The following is a 22,840-nucleotide window of genomic DNA, read 5'->3' as shown; positions in this document are numbered from 1 at the left end:
TTTAACAACTTTTCTCTGCTGCTACCTCCCACTAATAAGTGAAGGCAGCTACCTGTCATTCATAAGAGATAAGTCATACACCGACTGAGTCGATTTATTTCTGGGTGAACAGACTTACTATTTCTGTAGGTCTTGGCATAACCAGGGTTAAAAGAATACCATTCTTTTAACCCTGGGCATAACCCTCTAATAAAGTATTGAGACAAGCTGGTGGTTGGTGGCAGTTACCTCGTTGTGGGTACGCTATAACTCCTTTGTCTTTTCAAATCCTGAGGTCAAAATTGAATTACTACGGTATCCTCTTGACATATTAATATCAGGCTAGTACTGTATAGAAATAATACATTTTATCCGTAAAATTTTGTTTATTGCTAAGAAACTCCCTCATAGTGTTGATTCCTACACTGATGGAAGTGGGTCTGTGAAGGAAAGAGATAGGAAATGCAGTACAGTACCTTAGAATAGTAAACTTTATCAATCACTTGAAACTCTCCTATTAATCTAGTTCCACAGTAACCAACCATAAACTATACAAAGTTTGTTGTAACTTGAGCTTCCAAATTGGGTCCAAAAATATTAAAGATATAAAAACTATTAACTTATTATATTACCCAACATCGCATACTGTATAGTATTCACAAAAATTAAAAACAGTACTATAACTTTGAAATAAATTTGAAATAGAAAATCCATATTTACACTACATCCCCATCAGCTATTAAAGCAACTGAAAGCTTCACTAGATGTATTTGCGATTTCCAAAGAAAGATTTCTACAGAAATAAAGACACACAAGTTTATTCTCTGATGTTACCAACTTTCTTTTTTCAAAGAGGGAATGTGAAAAAAACTGAGGCTAATCCTTATTCTTAAATAATTTTTATCTTGGAATGTAAGTAAAAGATAAAATAACCTTTGCTTTAGAACCTACATTTTGTGAAAGAGCTTGTAATTCACGAATGTGTTTAGCTGACGTTGAAGCTGAAAGGATAAATCTTAGCTGTGAGATCTTTGACAGAAAGATCCTCTAAAGGTTCAAAACTAGAACCCTTTAAATATTGTAGTAGATTCCAGTAAATTGTTCAGCTAATTGGAGATTTCTTAATACTGTATCAAAAGACCTGAATACATACGATGTATTACCAGATGTGGATGCGTAATCCTAGATTCTGGAGTACACTGTACTATATTAAGCATGTACAGTATCTATAAATCTGCTTAACGTATCTGTAAATCTAAATGGTTAGGCTAGGCTTTCTGCCTTTGCTGTGAGACTCGTTGGCTGTCATAGATATAACGAACAAATCGAAGAAAGTAGAAGTTCATGAGTATCACAATTATCAACTCCAGAAAGATTTTTAATTGCTTGATTGGCATTATTGTCATTCCTACTGTAATCAATTAGCCTAGTTTTCTCTGGACTATCCCCTGGTCAGCTACCACCAGAACTTAACCTCTTCATGAGAGGAATTATCCTACAGCACAAGAGACAGAGAATGAGGACCATGATCACCCAACAACTCTCTTGAACAACCCTCACTAGTATTGTATTACTAACAATTCCAGAAGAAAGACATCCCATATTATTAGGTTATTAACCCAAATCACACACAAAAGAAAAAAATCTGGAGCCAGGTAAAAGACTGTATAGTATGCAAGCACAATGAGAGAGAGATCTGAAAAAGACAAATGAGTTATGGCATACCCACATTGAGGTAATTGTTATTAACGTGAGTTTTTTAGTCTCAGGGTAAACATTGGTATAAAACAAAGCTTTGAAAGAGAAGCACTATGTAAATCAAGGGAGTTTTATAGAAATAATATATCATTACTAACAATTCATGTACTTTTTCAAAGCTGAATTTATATCGCTCTCCATGCAAACTAAAATCTTGTTACATATATTGTTTTTTTTATTATTTAAGTTATTTCCATTTCCAGAAACAGAGCCAGAGTCATCAGAATCTCCTGCAGGTGGACCAGCTGTTGTTCCAGCCCCCCCTGTTCCCACTTCTAGCAGTAGTCAGACAAATTCTAAAAATATCAACAACAGCCATGTTGTCATGGTGGATGGCCCGTGTGGGGCCATCATACAGCACCAAGTTGCACAGTCAGAAATTACTCAAGGAATTTCATTGAATAATGAGTAGGTACTTGGGTTTCTAGATAGACCTCTGTTAGGTAAAACAGTGTTGAATATCCAACAGGAAGCAATAAATGCTAATGTTAGTGGCTCCAAGTGAGTCCCAATAAACCAACAGAATTAGTCAACATATCCAAGTCTTAATATATAAATTTTTTTCTCAGATATGAGGTTGTGGCTTTTTCACATTTCACATGGTCAAGAGTGTATCCCTCGGAGCTTGGTCTGGGAAAACGGGTCGTAGAGAAACCTATAGGGTTCAGACGAAGAGATATTTTAGCATCACTTACAACAGCACTGGAGCACCTTAATACACCTGTACCTGCCAGGTAAGGAGACAGCCTTAAGTGAAGGATTTCTGTAAGCTTATGTGTGTGGGGTTTCAAACATGTGCATCAAATTGATGTAAAAGGCGATAAAATATTTTATTCCATATCCTCACAAAGTACATTTTGAAAAGTAAATGTTACAGTTTTTCAATTAAATTGTACATTTATTGTTTGGTGATGTGTATTTCATTGCAGATTCACTGTAGATGATTTTGTTGAGGGTATGTATCGGACAGTGCCAACTAGTGGAACCCAGTATGAATTGGTTTTTCTAGATCGTCACGCAAACCGCACTACACATCAGTACCGAACCATCACACTCATGAGACCCTTTGCTCCACTCACTGTAGTTACCAGAGTACAACAAAACACAAAGCAGCTGGTGAGAGTATCATACAGTTCTATTATTGTGTACATGAATGAACCTATAACATTTTTGCCTTCATGGTTTATCTTGATTTTTGTAAGAGGCTCTTTCCTTTACAATTGATATCCCTTTGCAAGTCCGAATCGCTCTTCTTTTGAAAAGTGTCATGTTAGAAAGAGAACTTTCTGGGTACATTGATTATATTTTTTTAATTAATATTCTAGGGTGAGAGCTACAAAAAGTTGACATTGCCAAATGCTATATCACCCTGTTATCCTACAGGTCAACATTGTCCTGCCTTTATCAGGACGCACTGATACTTTCCGAGGCTTTATGGATAAATTAGTGGCTGTTATACTACGGCATGATCGCCGTGTCTTCCTCACTGTTGTATACTTTGGTCATGAAGGCTTACAAGAAGTCAGAAACATAATCACAAATGCATCAAAAGAAGCAAAATTTCGACACATAAAGTTGCTCACCCTCAACGAAACCTTCTCTAGAGGAAAAGCACTCCAGGTAAGTTAGCATCAGTTAGAAAACAAATTTTCCAAGGAAATATTCTTGTGCCTCTTTCATGGCTTTGAGGACTAATTCTTGTTTGAATTTTTCTTATATCAAGTTTTGACCATAAAAGTTAACTCTGTTATTGTTATTACAAATATAAGGCAGTATTTTAACAATCTGGAAATTTATCATACCTAAAATATATCTAGTATCTTGTGTAGATTTCCTAATGAAGTAAAGTGTTTCTGAATCTTAATAAATATAGGTGTTTCTGAATCTAATATAGGTGTTTCTGAATCTTAATAAATATAGGTAAAATATGAGTTATGATAGAAATGGCTAAATGGATAATGTGGATCCTAATATCCCTCCACTCGCTAAAGCAAGCACTCTTAAAGTATATCATGTGGTGGATGGCACGCCATATCTTATTACACAGGTGGATGGTTTGCCCTATCTTATGATTCCTTAAATCTTGTTATGGTGCGTGAAGTTTTAACTAAACTCAAACATTTGTATCATGTTCCATTCAGTTGCAAGCTCGGCCATTAGCTCATCACGGGTTAGTTACAGCAGATTAATGTATGCATGTATATATACTACGAAAAAAAGTCCTTTACGCACTGTAGCAGCATCCACTGCATTCACTCCAGTTGAAAAGAAAAAAAAAAAAACAGCTAATTTTCCTTGGTTCAACTTATGATATGGAAAGATGAATTTAAGGAAACAAGGAGGCAACCTTGAAAGTGAGGAATTATCTTCATTTCAAACCTTACGTAACCTTATTGGTGAGAAATGCCTTAATAAGTTGAGTAAGGTAAGTTTGGAAGCATCTTACTTTTCTGAATCTGCCGAAGTAGCCTTATCTAAGACTCTCTATATCTCTCGGTTATCAACTGGTGGTGGATGGAAGTTGAATCCTAACAAAACTCAAAGTATGATTGTATGTAGGTTAAGGACGGTGGCTCCTCAACATCCGGATCTCAGTATTGATAATGTTTCTTTAAATTTGTATGACTCTTAAAATTTTAGGTGTGATTCTCAACAGCAAATTTACTTTTGAGAAACACATTAGGTCTGTGTCTTCTTCAATTGCACAAAAACTTGGCTTATTGAGAAAGTCTTTTAAGATTTTCGGTGATCAATCTATTCTGAAGAAGTGTTTTAATTCTTTCATTCTACCTTGTTTTGAGTATTGTTCTCCTGTTTGGTCTTCAGCTGCTGATTCTCATCTTAATTTGTTGGACAGAAACTTACGGTGTATTAAATTTCTTATTCCTGATCTAGATATTAATCTTTGGCACTGTCGTTCAATTTGTTAATTATGCATGTTGCATAAGATTTTTCATAACTCTGACCATCCTTTACATTCAGATCTCCCTGGACAATTCTATCCTGTTCGTAATACTGTACTAGGCAGGCAGTTAATTCTAATAGCCAGGGCTTCTCCATTATGAGGCTCAATACTACACAGTATTCTAGAAGTTTTATTCCAGTTGTTACCAAGTTCTGGAATGATCTTCCTAATCGGGTAGTTGAATCGGTAGAATTTCAAAAGTTCAAAGTTGGAGCAAATGCTTATATGTTGACCAGGCTGACATGAGTCTTTTTATAGTTTATATATGACATCTGTTTTTGACATTGTTAATAGTTTATGTGTGACATATCTATTTTGACGTTATTACTGTTTTTAGAATGTTTTATTGTTAATTTTTTCTCATCATTTATTTATTTCCTTATTTCCTTTCCTCACTGGAGTATTTTTCCCTATTGGAGCCCTTGGGCTTATAGCATCTTGCTTTTCCAACTAGGCTTGTAGCTTGACTAGTAATAATAATAATAATAACAATAATAATATAGTCTCAGAATCAGATGAAGGCTAACTATTCCTTCAGCCTTCTACAGTACATTGCAAAGATGTACAGTGTACTGACTTGTGTGTCTTATCTGTTGCATAATGTTTTCTTAGTTTTCAGATTGATTTCCAGTCTTGACCTGATCATTGCTCCTCATGAACAAAAATCTTTAAATTCACGTTATGCAAGTTTGTTGACTAACCAGGCACTCTTACGTTAGGCCTCTGTGAGCGCTGGTTTTCAGGTCGCCTTAGTGGGATCCCACCTGTCCCATCCTCTGTGAATATCTTCCTCAGTCACTATCCGGTGTGTTTGGAAGACGAAGCAGCAAACGACTATCAGTGCCAAGACTCTCTTTATCCCGATTTGCCGTTAATTACCGGAATCTTATGGACCTACTTTCAAACTCAAACGGCACCCACTTCGGAGCACATCCTTCCTCAGGGAGGCTTTTTGAAGTCTGTTGCAAGGAGGTGCTCCTAGAAAATTAATTTCCCACATGTGTATATTAATATTTTCCACATGTATCTTTGCATGCATATCAAAATAATTTTTCAAGTGAAAAAGGAGGATTGAATATATAAATTAAGAACATTAAAATTTTATTATAAAAAAAAAAATATCCTAACATTACAGAAAGTACATGAGAAAAATTATTTGCCCAAAACAGGAAAAATACAATAGCTTTACAAAAAATAGAAAATGAAAATATTAGCAGAAATACAGATTGTACCTGTACATGGAAAAAATTACTTTTCACAACAAAGTTGATGAAATTTACAAAAATAAAAATCTATAAAGTATGGTGTATATATTTTTTCCCCAACTACTCGAGATGGAGGCTTCATCTTGTCCGTTGTCCCAGTAGATGCTGAACTGGATGTTGTTGGAACCAAGTTCTCAAAAACTGGGGAGACTCCGTGTTGTGGATATCAAATCTCATGGCTGACGATAGGGCCATGTGTAATGGTGTTCAAACCGTGATAGTCCAAGGAGGAATAAGAATTCCTTTGCATCGATGGTTACAGGTTGGCCATGCAACCCCTTACATATGATCTGGCAGAGCAAAAGAAGTTGAAGACAAAGGTGCAAGAGTCTGCAAAGGAAAGACACTCTTACAGATGAATGTTGATCCAATTCCAGGAATGTCTGCCTCGTACTTGGAAATAGATTGAAGTTGGCCATCAGTTTCCTTTTATTCATGGCCAATTTCTGTCTGCAGATACAGGGAAATGGGCAATTTCTGTCTGCAGATACAGGTAAATGGAAGGGTCAATCTTTACGCAGTCCTTGGCAACCATCTTCAGCACAAGCTTCCAATTGGCCTCATTCAGATTAGACTCGGTGCTCTCAAATATTGCTTTCTTTGCAGTATAGTATCTGCATTTTCAAGCAACTAAAGAAACAAACATTTTATTAGTATACATTGTAAAAGTATTATATACATATGTGGTGTGAAGATAAGACAATACCTACACTTCAGAAAAAAAAACTCTTGACAATGTTACAAAATAGAATATGAAACAAAATTAACAATTTATATTATTTTCATTTATACTGTATTAGGAAAATTAAAATATTTCTTTTAAAGCTTTGATGAAAACACATTAAACAGTACCTTTTTAAAGGACAGAGCTTTCGTCGTGATGTCACTGAAATTCAGACGTCAGCTTCTTCCCAGGCCTCTTCTCCTTAATTACTGTGACAACCTCAATTTCTCCCCTAGCAGTAGAGAAAAGTCAAACTTTTTGACGATCACTAGGAGTGGCAGCAGCAGCAGACTGTATAGGAAAGAATTGTGATTGATAATGTGAACAACATACTTAATAATTTCTTCAGAAATAACAAAAAGCACGGTAAAAAAAAATACAGGGTTTAACATGTTTCAGTTAAATGATCTACCTCTGATGGACAACTCTTTCCATTAGGTCTCTGTTGTTTGTCCACTTTTAACCCTTGCCAGCTGGTAACACAGAGTCCTGATGGAATGCATCCAGGTGCTGAGCTCCTTTCAAGGGTGGGTCAAGGTTTTGGCCTTTTCATTGAGGAGGTGAGTCTTCTTGGTGATCTCCTAGAGTCCAAAGAGCCCCATTCTCCCAACATGCACTCCTAAGAATCCATGAAGACATGTTAACCCATCTTCCTTCTTGGCTTCTGCAGGACAGTCCCATTGTCATTTTTCTCCACTTCGGATGAAGTGTCATCGTCACCTTCCAGTGGAACGTCCTCGGACAAGATCTACATTTCATCATCGAGTTCGATTACCATGATGGATTTGCTCGGGGACAGTGGCGTAGATGTATTTCGTGTTTCTGTCATGCAGTACCACGTTACCATTACAACTTTTGTCTTTTAACCAACAATGTACAGTAGCTATTTTCGCCATGGCTAACGCACAGCTTGCGCCACCACCACAGTGACCAAAGTTTCCGTTCAGACAACGCCTCAGTGGTGAAACATGGTGATTGTTGGCAATTTTATTGTTAATACTGTAGATCATAATGCAACCTTAGATTGCATGTGTGTTACTTGGGCATTATTTAGACACCAGCGATGAGAAAAACTGAAAAGCAGGAGGTAATATGTCATTTCATTGGCTAATTAGTTGCCATCAACTTTCAGATGGTGTAATGGCTTCCAGAGGAGAAAGAATATTTGGTAAGGGGGGAAAGAAAGGGAAATTTTTATTTTGGGGTTAGATGTTGACACAGATCCAAGTAGAAGCAATGTGAACATCAGGGGAGATTTCATAAAAATATTGTGTCCTTTCACTGTATATCAGTGCATTTGTAGTGGAGAACATGTTTTACACTTAAGGGTCATAGATCAATCACTAGCATTTAGGTTAATAGTTTTGACTGTACAGTACTGTACAGTATAAACTCAGGCAAAAGGCAAGGCAGTTTACAGATTAAAAGTTGTTAGAATTTATTGAACAAAAGCAAATAATTGATACACTGTGTAATATCAAAGATTATATTAAAATCTTTCAAGAAATTCACAGATTGTTTTGGAATTTGTAAAAAATTGATAGTGTAATATAAAAAAAATTGTATTAAAATCTTTTAGCAATTTACAAGATTGTTTTGGAATTTGAATGAAAAGACATTCTTAACTTTTCAATATTAAACTTACCCGATGATCATGTAGCTGTCAACTCTGTTGCCCGACAGAAATCTACGGTCGGGATACGCCAGCGATCGCTATACAGGTGGGGGTGTACACAACAGCGCCATCTGTGAGTAGGTACTCAAGTACTTCTTGTCAACAAGAACTCAATTTTTCCTCTGTCGTGCCACCGGCAAGACCTACTAATACGCCGTCCCTAACTGGATTTGTTTTCACAACTTTTTGGTGAAGTACACTTTTCCAGTTTTGAGCTTTCGCTATGCAGGGGTTTTATCTTCATTTCAAAACTTGAACTCGTTTTGGATAGATTTAATTATGGTGACGAAGAGAGTATGGACTCTCTTTCACTTTTAAATGGCCGACCCTTCCCTTAGACGGAAGTGTTGGTGTCGAAGAGAGTATAGACTCTCTTTCACTTTTTATGACCGACCCTTCCCTTAGACGGAAGTGTGTTTAGGTTTTTGGTAATTTTGCTTAACAAAGTTATAGATTTAGTTTATATCTCTCCGCCATTTATAGGCCTCTTCGATTAACTTTCCATTTATTATAAACTTATAAAACTTAAATTTTATGTTTGTTTATATGCGACCTTTCCTAATAGTAGGCGGTCCTTACTTGGAACCGAAGTTAATTAACATTGAGCCCGTCATATCGTATTTCCTGTTAAGAATTTATGCTATTTTAATTTTAATGTTTTTGAAAGAATTTCTTTGATAGTCTCGTACTGTTTTCAAAGATGAACTAACGTTTAGTTTAGTCTCCGCAGTTGTTAACGTTCAGAACGTTCAACATGCGCTCTATCGTTACGATAGAGAGAGAGTATTTCACGGTTTCACGTTGCAGTAAGAGTAAACCGATTCTAGCGTTTCGTTCATTCTTTCTTAGATTAAATGGTTTTAATTCTAATAAAGGAACTTTTTATTTGGGAAACCTTTCAGTTTTTTTCCTTTAACAAATAATATGTTTTAACGATATATAATTGGGCTCATCTCTCAGGTTCTAGTCAAGAGAGAGAGAGAGAGAGAGATAGAGACGGAGGGAGAGAGAGGAGAATAAACGTTTCGTTCAAGCGGGTAACGTTGTTCTCGTTTTTTACTCTTCTCCCTAGTCGCTATAGGGGAAGAAGGTAAAACGTTTCTAGAGTTTTATTCTTGTTCCCAGGCTTTATGCGGTGAGAGATTTTAAACGTAGTTTATTTGATCTAGTGTTTAGTCTCTTTTCCAGCCACTGAATTCTTTATCTTTCATTATGTTTTTCTGTTACATTGTAAAACTGTTTTCGCTATTACTACCTTTTAATGAAGGATAGGATTGCGTGTTTCAGGTACAAATCACTTAAAGTTTCGAGTTCAGTGAAATAAGTGCAAACAGAAAATCAAAAGTGATAAAGTGATATGCGCAAAGTGTTACAGTGTTGCGTTCGAGGGTTCGTTTGTTCGTGCCAGTTGTTCACCTAGTCCGATACCTCTTACAAGCTCCCAAGCCCAGGGGAGAAGTAATGTCGAAGGACTTATGGGTTCCACAGGTCTTGATCGACGAACAAACGTTTCCCTCCGTGGTTTCGGGTGTATCTACACACGTTGCCGACGTGATCACCCCACCCACACAAAGACGAGAGAGCCCATTTATTCCTCGTCTGCGGAAGAGGTTTCTCGCAGAAACCATGGACCAAATCTTGCAGCTTTTAAGTGCAAGTCGGTCCCTTCCGCGCAAGTCCAACGGCCTAGGTGTAGCCACTGGGTCAGTTCGGACTCGCTGCAGTACGACAACTGCACACCTCCCAAGGAGGCAAGGTGGTACCGCAACAGGCAGTAACTCCGTCTGTTGCCGCACCAGCTGTTTTAGACCCTCAGTCACAACGGACAGTAGCTCCGTTTGTTGTTGTCTTTCATAGACCCTAGTGGTCCATGCTGCAGACTATACAGTCTCAGCTTGCTCCTTCATGCAGGAGTATCGTGCTGGAAGGTTGACAATGCACCTGTTAACCTACAACCCGCCGAGGTTGTGCGCTCAGCAGATACTGCGGCTGCCTGCTCCCACACTCCACCTGTGAGAGCTCCACCACCGATGCGCAGTCCACCCTGCCAGACGCATGTTCTTGCTGCACCTTCTGTTAACATGCGTGAGCTACCGCATCAGCAGTGGGAAGGTTCTGTAGAGCTGCCGGGTTCCAGCACTATGCGGCATTCTCCGCAGCCCATGCAGCATGCTCTGCATACCTTACAGCATGCTCCGCATACCATGCAGCATGAGCCGCATACCTTACAGCATGCTCTGCATACCATACCGCATGCTCCTCAACCCACCGCAGCCTCTCCCACTCACCAGCCCTCTGCTTTTGTTGTTGCCAGCTCCCACACTCCGACTGCGGAGAAGGTTGACGATGCACCCGTGGGCCTACACCTCCCACGGTTGTGCGCCCGGCATGGCTTCCTGCTCTCACACTCTTGTTGTGAGAGCTCCTCCACCCATGCACAGTCAAACCTGCCAGATGTATGATGACTCCCACACACAGAGCACTCCGTTGCCGTGCGTGAGCTACCACAAGCTGCCGTGTTTTGACACGGTGTGTCAGCCTCCGCAACACACTGTGGTTACCGCCACTCGCCCGCAGCTAACTAGTCAGTCAGGAGTGGAGGCTTCCCCACACAACTTTGGTTGTTGCCAACTCACAGACTGTCAAACAGTTACATGACGTTGCCTTCTGGTCTGCTACTTATACACCAGTGCTGTATGTCCTCACGCTCCTGTTGTGGTTGACAGTTCAGTTTTTGACAGTTCACAGACTGTCAAGCAGTTTCATAACGTTGCCTTCTGGTCTGCTGCTTTTGCACCAGTGAAACCCTCACTGAGAGAACCTAGCTTTTCTCGGATATGGTTCCTGTAGATGAGAAAGTGCTGTTCTCCCTCCTTCTGATATTCCCTTGAGGACTCTGTCATTTGGAGAGGAGCCTTAAGCTGCTTAGCCTCCTATGGACTTTAATTTAAGCATAACATGCTTCCAGGGAGGGTAAATGGTTCCGCTTCAGTCGCTAACCCCGTCTGTTGCCGCACCTGCTCCCATAGACCTTGGGCTTTGTTGCAAGACATGCAGTCCAAGCTTAGTCCTTGATAGAGGATTTTTTACGGAGAAGAACCTTCTTGCCAACGACCTTCCTACCGGTTGGTTGTACGCCCTGTTGACGCTGAGGTATCCTACTCACGTCCGCCAGTTGAGATGGTTCCTCCACCGGTGCGACCCAGTGTGGGTTGCCAGTCGCACGTTGACGTTAAGCTACTCGCGGAGGTGGTTGTGGACGTTCAGTGTGTCACTGGGAAGACGTTCAACAACCAGCAGAGGTGACTTGTTGTGACGCAGTGCGGCAACCTCAGCAACCCGATAAGGGGTTGTCTGTACTACCCAGACAGTCTAGACAGTTTCGGGTTGTCGCTGTACTTCCTCGCATCCCCATGGTTGGCAGTTCACAGACTGTGCAGCAGTACCATGATCTTGTGTCCGGCTCAGTCACGCATCCACCAGTGCGACCGGATTCAGCGAGTCAGACGTTGCCCACTCCGTTGCCGTTTCCTCATCAGTTTCGGATGAGGAACCCTCTGATGAGAACATGGCTGAACAAGATCATCAATCCCCAGCCCTGCTATCCATCCAGAAGATGCTGAAGAAGGAATACGGCCCTGTCAGGCTGTGGACGAGTCTGGTTAGGACACTGTCATCCGTGGTTCTATTGGTGTCACTTGGAAGACTACACCTCCATCCTCTTCGGTTTCATCTAGCTCTTCACTGGAAAAGGACAAGACGCTAGAAGCGGTCTCGATCCCGGTTTCCGGAAGATAAGTCTGGTCTAACCTGAGGAAAGGACTTTATCAACCTTTTATAGGGTCTTCCCCTGACTGTTCAGACTCCCAACCACGTTCTCTTCTCAGACGCATCGGACGTAGGCTGGGGTGCGACCTTAGGCGGTAGGGAATGCTCGGGATTATGGAACTCGAGTCAAAGGACAATGCATTTTAACTGCAAGAAGCTTCTGGCAGTACGTCTGACCTGGAAAAGCTTCAGGTCTCTCCTTCAAGACAAAGTAATGGAGGTCAACACGGACAACTCCCTGCTTTGATGTTCATCTCCTAGCAAGGAGGGACCTACTCTCTGACATGGTGCGAGTTCGCTAGTGACCTCCTCTCCTGTTCAACAGGTCTAGACTTTTCACTAGTAACAATTTCTTCCAAGGCAACTTGAATGTCTTAGCAGTTTGTCTCAGTAGGAAGGGACAATAATTCCAACATATTGGACCCTCCACAGAGATGTATGCAAGAGACTTTGGGTCACCTGGGGCCAGCCAACCATAGATCTCTTCGCAACCTCGATGTCCAAGAGGCTCTCAATACTTTGCTCACCTTTCCCGGTCCCAGCAGTGGTTCTTTTAGATGCCTTTCTACTAGATTAGTCTCATCTAGATCTATATGCATTCCCTCCGTTCTAGATTGTCAACAAGGTACTGCAGAAGTTCTCCTCTCACGATGGGACAAAGTTAACACTAGTTGCTTCCCTCTGGCCCGCGAGAGAATAACTTACCGAGGTACTTCGAGGGCTAGTAGACGTTCCCAGAACTCTTCCCCTAAGGGTGGACCTGCTACGTCTGCCACGCGTAAGAAGGTACTCCAAGGCCTCCACGCTCTTCGTCTCACTGCCTTCAGAGTATCGAGAGACTCTCGAGAACTAGAGGTTTTTTTCGAAGGAGGCAACCAGAGCGATTGTTAGAGCAAGGAGAACATCCACCCTTAGAGTCTACCAATCGAAGTGGGAAATCTTCCTAAACTGGTGCAAGTCAGTATCCGTATCCTCGACCAGTACCTCTGTAACTCATATGGCTGACTTCCTCTTATATCTGAGGAAAGAGCGATCTCTTTCAGCTCCCCTTTCAAGGGTTACAGAAGCATGTTGGCATCAGTCTTACGTCACAGAGGCTTAGATCTTTCCAACAATAAAGATCTACAGGACCTCCTTAAGTCTTTTGAGACCACGAAGGAGCGTCGTTTGGTTACACCTGGTTGGAATTTAGACGTGGTTCTAAGATTCCTTATGTTAGACAGGTTCGAACCACTTCAATCAGCCTCCCTGAAAGATCTCACCTTTAAGACTCTTTTCCTGATATGCTTAACCACAGCTAAAAGAGTCAGTGAGATTCATGCCTTCAGCAAGAACATCAGATTTTCATCCGAAACGGCTACATGTTCTACATCTTGGTTTTCTAGCCAAACACGAGCTGCCTTCTCGGCCTTGACCAATATCGTTCGTTATTCCAAACTTATCGTATGGTTGGAAATGAACTAGAAAGAGTATTATGTCCTGTAAGAGCTCTTAAGTTCTATTTTAAAAACCTTTACGAGGCCCGTCTGAAGCTTTATGGTGTTCAGTTAAGAATTCATCTTTGCCTATGTCAGAGAATTCTTTATCCTATTATTTTCAGACTGTTAATACGAGAAGCTCATTCCCTTCTGAATGAGGAAGACCAAGCTTGGCTGAAGGTAAGGACACACGAAGTTAGAGCTATCACAACTTCCGTGACCTTTTAATAAAATAGATCTCTGCAAAATATTTTCGACGCAACCTTTTGGTAAAGCTAGTCAGTGTTCGCGTCTTTTATCTTAAGAATGTCCAGTCTCTTTACGAGAACTGCTACACTCTGGGACCATTCGTAGCAACGAGTGCAGTAGTGGTGGGGGCTCCACCACTACAATTCCCTTATTCCAGAACCTTTTTAATCTTTCTCTTGAAATATTTCTGGGTTGTCCGGAAGGCTAAGAAGCCTTCCGCATCCTGGTTGATTTGGCGGGTTGTCAAATTCTTTCTTGAGAAGCGCCTAGATTAGAGGTTGTGATGAGGTCCTTTAGTATGGGTTGCAGCCCTTCATACTTCAGCACCTAGGAGTCGCTCAGCATCCTAAGAGGATCGCTAGGCTCAGTAAGGAAGACGTACTTAAAAAGGCAGAGTAATGGTTCAAGTCGACTTCCTTACCAGGTACTTATTTATTTTATGTTTGTTATTTTGAATAACGGCTAAAATAAGATTCGGGATACTTAGCTTCTTTGTTAACATGTATGCTGGTCTCCACCCACCACCCTGGGTGTGAATCAGCTACATGATCATCGGGTAAGTTTAATATTGAAAAATGTTATTTTCATTAGTAAAATAAATTTTTTAATATACTTACCCGATGATCATGAATTTAAGGACCCGCCCTTCCTCCCCATAGAGAACCAGTGGACCGAGGAGAAAATTGAGTTCTTGTTGACAAGAAGTACTTGAGTACCTACTCACAGATGGCGCTGTTGTGTACACCCCCACCTGTATAGCGATCGCTGGCGTATCCCGACCGTAGATTTCTGTCGGGCAACAGAGTTGACAGCTACATGATCATCGGGTAAGTATATTCAAAAATTTATTTTACTAATGAAAATAACATTTTTCATTGTAAAGATTTTATGAATATTTTTATATTCATGGTATTGATGCAATGATATGCCCTAAATCTTAATATTGTTATTTCATCTATGCTTACCGTAATCCTTTTATACTCCAAATGGACCAGATCCTAGTCCTCGCATATTACAATAAAGGAAAATATACCTGTTTTCAGTTCATCATTTTTTATTCAAGATGTTAATTTTTTTCATGACACACAGTACTACAGTATATTTGTATTTCAGGTTGGTGCCACCCATTGGTCAAAGGGTGATGTATTGCTTTTCATGTGTGATGTTGATGTTGTATTTAGTACAAGATTCCTCGAACGATGCCGTCTGAATGCGTCACCGGGTCATTCTGTGTATTATCCTGTGGTTTTCTCACTTTATAACCCACAAGTGGTTTATCCACTACAGGGTAAACCAATACCTCAGGTATGTTATGAAAATAGGTACGGTATTGATTAATATGGATACATATAAGTTAATTACAGTACTTTGTCTTTGCTAGTAGACTTGAAAGTAAGCATGTAGCTAAGCGTTATACATTTTGTTGTTATACATCATGTTCTTCATGACTTGAAATTGATTATTTTTTTTTCTTTTTTTTTTTTACTTTAGAAGTGAAGTACACTACAAAAAGGGTTATCACATTTTTTTTTTCAGGAATTAGACCAGCTGGTAATCTCTAGAGATACAGGGTTTTGGCGAGATTTTGGCTACGGAATGACTTGCCAGTATAGATCAGACTTCCTTAGTGTTCAAGGTTTTGATGAAGACATTATTGGCTGGGGAGGAGAAGATGTTTTACTGTATCGCAAGTAAGATTTTGTATATTTTACAGTATCTTGTTATCTTGTAATTTCTGTAGAAATCAGCAACATAACAAAAAACCAATATATACTCCCATTAAACTTTGGTAAATTGACTTTCTAGATGTGACAAATATGACTCATTTTGTTTTAATATAGCATTTCAAATCCCCCCTTTTATTTAAATGAAATTTTGACAATGAAATTTATTATTTTCATATTCACCTGTTATTCATAATGCTTTTCTCTTGAAGCCTGGTTTATATTGGTGTATACCCTGTGCAATAACCTTGGCTTGGATACACTGGAGTTCTTTGTCTTTTCAATCTCAGAATCAAAACAAAACTCCTGTCTTCATGACATCACTAGTCACTGGAGAGCAATGGGGCATAGATATGAAATTAGAGTATAAAGATAATTCATTTTATTATTGAAATTCCATTTATTATTCCCGATCTAAATATTAATCTTTGGTATCATCGTTTAATTAGTTCTTTATGCTTGTTGCATAAGATTATTCATAATTCTGTCCATCCTTTATATTCAGATCTTCCTGATCAGCTCCATCCTGTTCGTAATACTAGGTATGCAGTTAATTCTAATAGTCAGGGCTTCTCTATCATGAGGCTCAATACTACCTAGTATTCTAGAAGTTTTAGTCCAGCTGTGACAAAGTTGTGAAATGATCTTCCTAATTGGGTAGTTGAATCATTAGAACTTCAAAAGTTCAAACTTGCAGCAAATGTTTTTATGTTGAACAGGCTGACATAAGTTTTTAAAGTCTACATATGAATGATCTATTCTAATGTTGTTAATGTTTTTTAAAATATTTTATTTTAATTTTTCATTACTACTTATATCGTTTATTTTTTTCTTTGTTTCCTTTCCTCACTGGGCTATTTTTCCATGTTGGAGCCCATGGGCTTATAGTATCTTGCTTTTCCAACTAGGGTTGTAGGTAGGCTAGTAATAATAATAATAATAATAATGAACCTCCCTGAGGCCCTTTGCGTCAATAGGCGTAGGAGGAAACGATGATGATGATGAATCTCCCCTGATATTCTTCTTTAGAAGTTTAGTTTATTGTCATTTGCCCGTAAGATTTTTAAAATTTTCCTTCAATAAACCCGTCTTTAGTAAGGGAAAGGAACATCCTGAATGTTAGTAAGAAGCTTAGAATCAACATGCAAGAGTTTCCCTGTCCTTTCAGAGTCTCTCTTGTCATGGTTTAGTTCAGACTTTCTCTAGATTGTTTCTTATACAGTATTACTTTGCATTGAGATGTCTTTCCCAGGATATGTTAGTAATGACTGCATGAAGTTTGCAAGGGATTTGTTTCTGGGATTTCATGATCTGCATTCTCTTGTGTATAATATTGAAGCTAATATTATGATTTAAATAAACATAGTGAAGCATGCTGTTACCTCACGGTCCCTCTCATGGAAAAGTATTTTTCAATGGTTGCTAATCAAGTTCAAAGTGCAAAAGGAAACTTGCTTCAAGTTAAGGGAAAAATCAAGACAAGACTAGGCTAGTTGATTATAACAGGGATGATGATGATACTCCTCCTTATTTAGATAAATCTCATAATTATGAAAAGCTTTTGATATTGCTAGCTTTCTTTGTTAAAATTAAGTAGTCCAATGAGTCTTTTCCTAAACACAGTAACTTTGATCCTACCTGCTCTTTTGCCAAACCTAGCCTAGCTTCATAAGTTGAGTCTATTGTTAATAGTGTTTCTTTCAGTAAGGGTTCTGAAAGTTTGCTGCGCATTACAGATTTGAAACCCTCACAAACCCTTGAATTCTTCAATTACTTTAGGCCTTCTACTGCTAAACCCTTGCATTACCACAATCCTAGTCACTTTATTAGACAAAATTGTGAGGCAGAAGAGACAATTGGTGGTCTGGATCCTAATATCTCTTGACATATTACGTATGTGGATGACGTGGCATATTGTATGATTCCCTGAAATCTTGATGGGGTAAATGAAGTTTATACTAAAGTCAGTCATTTGCATCATGTTTCAGAAAACAGTGGGCTCTGTTCACCTGTTCACATGAAAGCTGAACCAGTAGCTCATGTTGGGTTAATTCTAGTACATCTACTGTACCGCAAAAAGGAGTCCTCTGCATGCATGAGCAGCAGCCCTCGTATTTATTTGTAAACAAACTGGGAAATTATCCGATTTTTCTCTCTATTCTACCTGCCACTCGGGAAGAAGAGGAAGAACAAATATAGGCAGACCTTGAAAAGGAATAACTTCTTTTCAAACCTTACGTAATCTTATTTCAAAGAAATGCCCTATAACTGGATTTCTTAAGGTTACAGCTCATTTTGTCTTTGTCTATTTAGGTTTACCAAGGCACCAGCCACCTGTTGAGATACTACCACTAGAGAGTTATGGAGTCCTTTGACTGGCCAGACAGTACTACATTGGATCTTACAGATTCTCTTCTGTCCTCACACACCTGACAACACTGAGATTACCAAACAATTCTTCTTTGCTCACAGGGTTAACTACTGCCCTGTAATTGTGCAGTGACTACTTTCCTCTTGGTAATGGTAGAAGAGAGAATTTAGCTATGTTAAGCAGCTCTTCTAGGAGGACTCCCCAAAATCAAACCATTGTTCTCTAGTCTTGGGTGTGTCATAACCTCTGTACCTTGGTCTTCCACTGTCTTGGGTTAGAGTTCTCTTGCTTAAGGGTACACTCTAGCACACTTTTTCTATCTAATTTCTTTTCCACTTATTTTGCTCAAGTTTTTAAAGTCTATATAGGAATAATTTATTCTAATGTTTTTTACTGTTCTTAAATATTTTCCTTGTTTCCTTTCCTCACTGGGTTATTTTCCCTGTTGGGGCCCCTCGGGCTTATAGCATCCTGCTTTTCTAACTAGGGTTATATCTTAACAAATAATAATAATTATTACCATATTCTCTTCTGTGTTCATACACCTGACCACTAAGACTACCAAACAATTCTTCTTTGCTCAAGGGGTTAATTACTACACTGTAATAGTTTGGTGGCTACTTTCTTTTTGGAAAGGTTAGAAAAGATTTTTAAGCCATGGTAAGCAGCTCTTCTAGGAGAAGGACACTCCAAAATCAAACCCTTGCTCTCTGGTCTTGGGTAGTGCCATAGCCTCTGTACCATGACCTTCCACTGTCTTAGATTAGAGTTCTCTTGCTTTGGGATACACTCTAGTATGCTATTCTATCTTATTTCTCTTGATTTTGTTTTTTGAAAATTTTATAGTTTATATGTGAAGGATCTAATTTATTGATGTCACTGTTCTTGAAATATTTTATTTAGATTGTTTCTTCTTCTTCTTTTTATTTATTTCCTTTCTCCACTGGACTATTTTTAAATGTTATAGCATAGCTTGTAATAATAATGAAACTCATCTGTTCCATAATGATTACCAAACATTTCAATTGTATATACAGTATTGACCCCATTATTGTGTCTCATAAATAAATGAAAAAAAAACTTTAAATTCAGATTTTGCAAGGTGGTTGACTAAGAGATTTTATTTTGAGGTAATCAAGTAGGAAATGTTCATGAATCACTTTCTTTTGTAGGTTCTATAAGGGGCTATTTAGAGAAATTTGCTCTACAAGATTTGAATTTAATTTTAGATTGTCTGACCTGCTTGGATAAAACTGTCAGGAGAGCCTCCGTGGCATTATCAGCCTTTGTGTATTTTGTTTGAGAAGAGAGCAGATATGAGCATCTCAAGTGAGGTCAGTCTATGAGGCACAAGAACAAGCTTTATTTCCCCCCCCCCTATTTTGAGGACTGAGTTAAATGAAGTAAAAAAAATTGTTAAAGTGGTTGTTCAAGTTCAGAGCAGAACTCAAATGGTTTTCTTGAAGTCTAGTATTCTAGAAATACCCAATTTCAACATTTAGATAGAATGGTTCAGCTTCATAACTAAGGAGGAGACCATTTTGTTTAAAGGTCACTTATGAATGGCAGAGTCAAGAGAGGGAGAATGCCCTAGCTAGCAGAACAGTGCTCTAGAGATTGACCATATACTTATGATAAATGCCCAAGCCCCCTCTCCACCCATGCTAGGATCAAGGAGTTCCTGTCAGTGGGTGCTGACAACTCAGCAGGTAGACCTATAGGCTCCATCAAATTCCCCATCGTTAGCCCACAAGGATGGTGAGGCTGCAGACACTTCAAGAAACTATAAGCTAAAGTAGGATTTGAACCCTGGTCTGCCAATCCCCTTGCAGAGACGTTTCCAATAGACCACCGCAATGCCTTGATAGAACATCAAAATGGTGCTATTGTATAGTGGACGTTTCGGAAAGGTTGCCAAGCAGACTCAAAAGCCTTATTGGTGTCTGGTATGCTGGTCCTTTCCATTCAATTCTAGTAGGAGGAATATTTTTCCCCCTTCCGCATTTGGGAAAGAGTTCATCCCAATCCATGGGTGATAACTGTGGTAAAAAAAAGGTTACCAGATTATCCTAACCTCCAATTCTCCCATATCAAAGAAACCAGTTCTGTATAAGAGCACCAATACAGCAAAACCTCAAATGTTGAAACTAGAAATTGTAAACCTTCTGGAGGGTTGTGATAGAGATTGTAAACCCCTACCATGGTTTTACAACAGATTATTCCCAGTCCCCAAAAGCTCAGGGAGTTGGAGGGCAGTTTTAGATGTCTCGGTCCTTAATACGTTTAGTGTTCACAAATTTTTTATGGAAATATCCTTAACAGTTCTGGGGGCTGATCCAGAGAAAAGATTGTATGATTTTACTAGACTTCTCGGATGCATATTTTCACAATTGGATTCATCTCTATTCAAGGAAATTCCTTCGTTTCGTCAACGGCTCAAAGGTTTACCAATTCAAGTGCCTGTGTTTTGGGCTCAGGACAGTCCTCGGTTATTCACCTGAATGATGGCCCCATTTTGAAATTACAAGGTCTTTTGTTTGGACAATTGACTAATTCTAAGCAATTTATTGTTAAGGATTTCAACAAATGTGGTTTGGGGTGCTGGTCAGTTTCAAGAAGTTTGTGCTGGCTTAGACTCAAAAGATTGTATAGTTTGGAATGATATCAGCAACAGTTTCTATTTAGATTTTTCCATCAGAGAAGAGGATAGTCCTATCTTCTTTTGCTCCAAACTTTAAAACATCGAAGCCGGCATTGGTTTAGATGTGGATGAGGCTTTTAAGAACGTAGTTTTTCAATTCCATTTATATTCACATTGAAACGACAACCAATCAAGAGACCATCTCAACAGGACAACCAATGTAAACATCCTCTCTATTCCCGCAATGAAAATCAAACTTCTGCTACTGAGTTGGTGGGACAAATGCTGATGATTCTCAGGGAGTCTCTTAGGTTTTGGAAATCATGAACCTATCTATTTGTAAATGCTTCACAGGAAGTTTGGAAAGCAACTCCTGGACCCCACATGAAACAAAAATGCATATCAATTGCCTAGAGTTACTAGCTATTTTAACTCCTCTTGATCAAGAATTACTAGTGGTAAGCAAGACAATGGCAATGTTTTTAGACTATGACAGAACTAGGTTACTTTGGAAACCAAGGCAAGTACACGATCTCTATTCTTGTACCAGATAGTGAAGCACCCTTATCCTGGACGAGTCTGAGAGGAATTATTCTGCAACTTCAATTTATTCTGGGAACACTGAAAATCATAGTAGATCAACTAAGCAGAAAGTTAGATTTTTGTCAAATAATTGGTCTCTGTATCTGCTGATTCAGTATGTCCTGAGATTTGAAAGTGGTGGGGTCTCCCAAACGTTAAAAAAGTTTTTGCAACATCATTATTATTATTATTATTACTAGCCAAGCTACAACCCCAGTTGGAAAAGCAATATGCTATAAGCCCAAGGGCTCCAATAGGGAAAAATTGCCCAGTGAGGAAAGGAAATAAATAAATGATAAGAACAAGTTAACAATAAATCATTCTAAAACAAGTAACAACATCAAAACAGATATGTCCTGTATAAACTATTAACAATGTCAAAAACAGATAAAGGATTTTGACGAAGGAAAAATCTATTTCTGGTGAGAGACCTGTGACGCCCGGTGAAAAGTCCTTCTATCTACCTTTTCTGATATAAATCTTCCAAATATACCAGAGAAAAATAAAAGCATGGAATGCAGAGGTTACTACCCTCGCGCGAGCACCTCGTGAGTGTCGTGTCTACATCAGGGGCGTGTGAAAACCACTATTCACAGGCTGTCTTCCAATTAGATAACTCCTTCATCAAAGGGAAGGGCCGTAACAAAGACCCCAGAAACCACACTTGTACCACGCCACCGCCACCTACACGAACACCCTCCAGGTCATCCTTCTGCAAGAACATATGGCTTGGCAAGGAAAGGGTGGGTCCGTACAAAAATAACCGGGAAGGGTTTCACCGGGCGTCACAGGTCTCTCCCCAGAAATAGATTTTTCCTTCGTCAAAATCCCTTTTCTGGGTCGACCTGTGACGGCCGGTGAAAATGTACCAGAGAATGCCTTCCAAGCCCAATAAAGTAATAACATAATGAGGAGAATACAATCACCATGTACGACAATAATATAATATAATAATGTAAGAAACGTCCAATTGCCAACTAGCCAAATGACATAGAGAACGTAAGGCTAAATAACTAAGACGACAAGGAATCAACTGAGTGTCGAATCGCAAAAGGCATCAAACCTTACATGTCTAAGCATATCTAAACATTAAAGGAACGGTAACTACAATACTGTAACAGTTAAACCATAGGAATTAAACATGGCAAATATCATAGGGCTAACGAACTACCCAGGAGAGTGGCGACTTGGTGTGAGTGGCGGGTAGGAGGGAGAAGAGAAGAGATGGAAGAAAGGAAGAAGTAGAGATTAATGGGGAGGGAAAAGGCTCTCCGCTGCCACCGTCGGGTATTTAAGGGCCTGTAAGATCTTTAGATAGTGGCGTTTGACAACCATAGGGGATTTCCAACCCGTATATTTTTTAAAAATCATCAAAGTCCCTGTTCTGGAAGTAATTGATGGAGGTATCTACTGTCCGTATATCATGAGCCTGGGGAAATGATTCCGGATTAGTATGTTTAAAGAAGTAGAGGATTTGTTGCCTGATACCGTTAATGGAAATAGTACCTCCTTGTTCCCTGATAACCAAGGGGCCAGATGAGCGGGGGGCAGTTCTAGCTAAAAAGGCCTTGAGAGTAGTGACTGGACACAGAGAAAAGATC

General features: G+C 39.2%; 1 protein-coding gene and 1 long non-coding RNA gene across 10 annotated transcripts in view; one reads left to right on the top strand and one right to left on the bottom strand.

The window, feature by feature from the left end:
* LOC137655701 (chondroitin sulfate N-acetylgalactosaminyltransferase 1-like) overlaps positions 1-22,840 on the top strand; it is a 106,415-nt gene that overhangs the window by 49,852 nt on the left and 33,723 nt on the right. For all 9 annotated transcript variants that reach the window (XM_068389699.1, XM_068389696.1, XM_068389693.1 and 6 more), the window contains 6 exons: positions 1,941-2,145; positions 2,307-2,471; positions 2,667-2,853; positions 3,121-3,357; positions 15,035-15,226; positions 15,458-15,612. In XM_068389699.1, the coding sequence (XP_068245800.1) occupies positions 1,941-2,145; positions 2,307-2,471; positions 2,667-2,853; positions 3,121-3,357; positions 15,035-15,226; positions 15,458-15,612 (1,141 nt within the window). The remainder of the gene's footprint in view (positions 1-1,940; positions 2,146-2,306; positions 2,472-2,666; positions 2,854-3,120; positions 3,358-15,034; positions 15,227-15,457; positions 15,613-22,840) is intronic.
* Positions 5,323-22,840, bottom strand: part of LOC137655703 (uncharacterized) — a 96,648-nt gene continuing 79,130 nt past the window's right edge. The window contains exons 2-3 of the long non-coding RNA XR_011046854.1: positions 6,820-6,982; positions 5,323-6,597 (exon numbers count right to left, since the gene is read on the bottom strand). This is a non-coding gene — a long non-coding RNA (uncharacterized lncRNA). The remainder of the gene's footprint in view (positions 6,598-6,819; positions 6,983-22,840) is intronic.

Source organism: Palaemon carinicauda, chromosome 16, assembly GCF_036898095.1.
Source record: "Palaemon carinicauda isolate YSFRI2023 chromosome 16, ASM3689809v2, whole genome shotgun sequence".
NCBI lineage: Eukaryota > Metazoa > Arthropoda > Malacostraca > Decapoda > Palaemonidae > Palaemon > Palaemon carinicauda.
The sequence above is the reverse complement of the archived record's forward strand: the minus strand, read 5'-3'. Positions and strand labels throughout refer to the sequence as shown.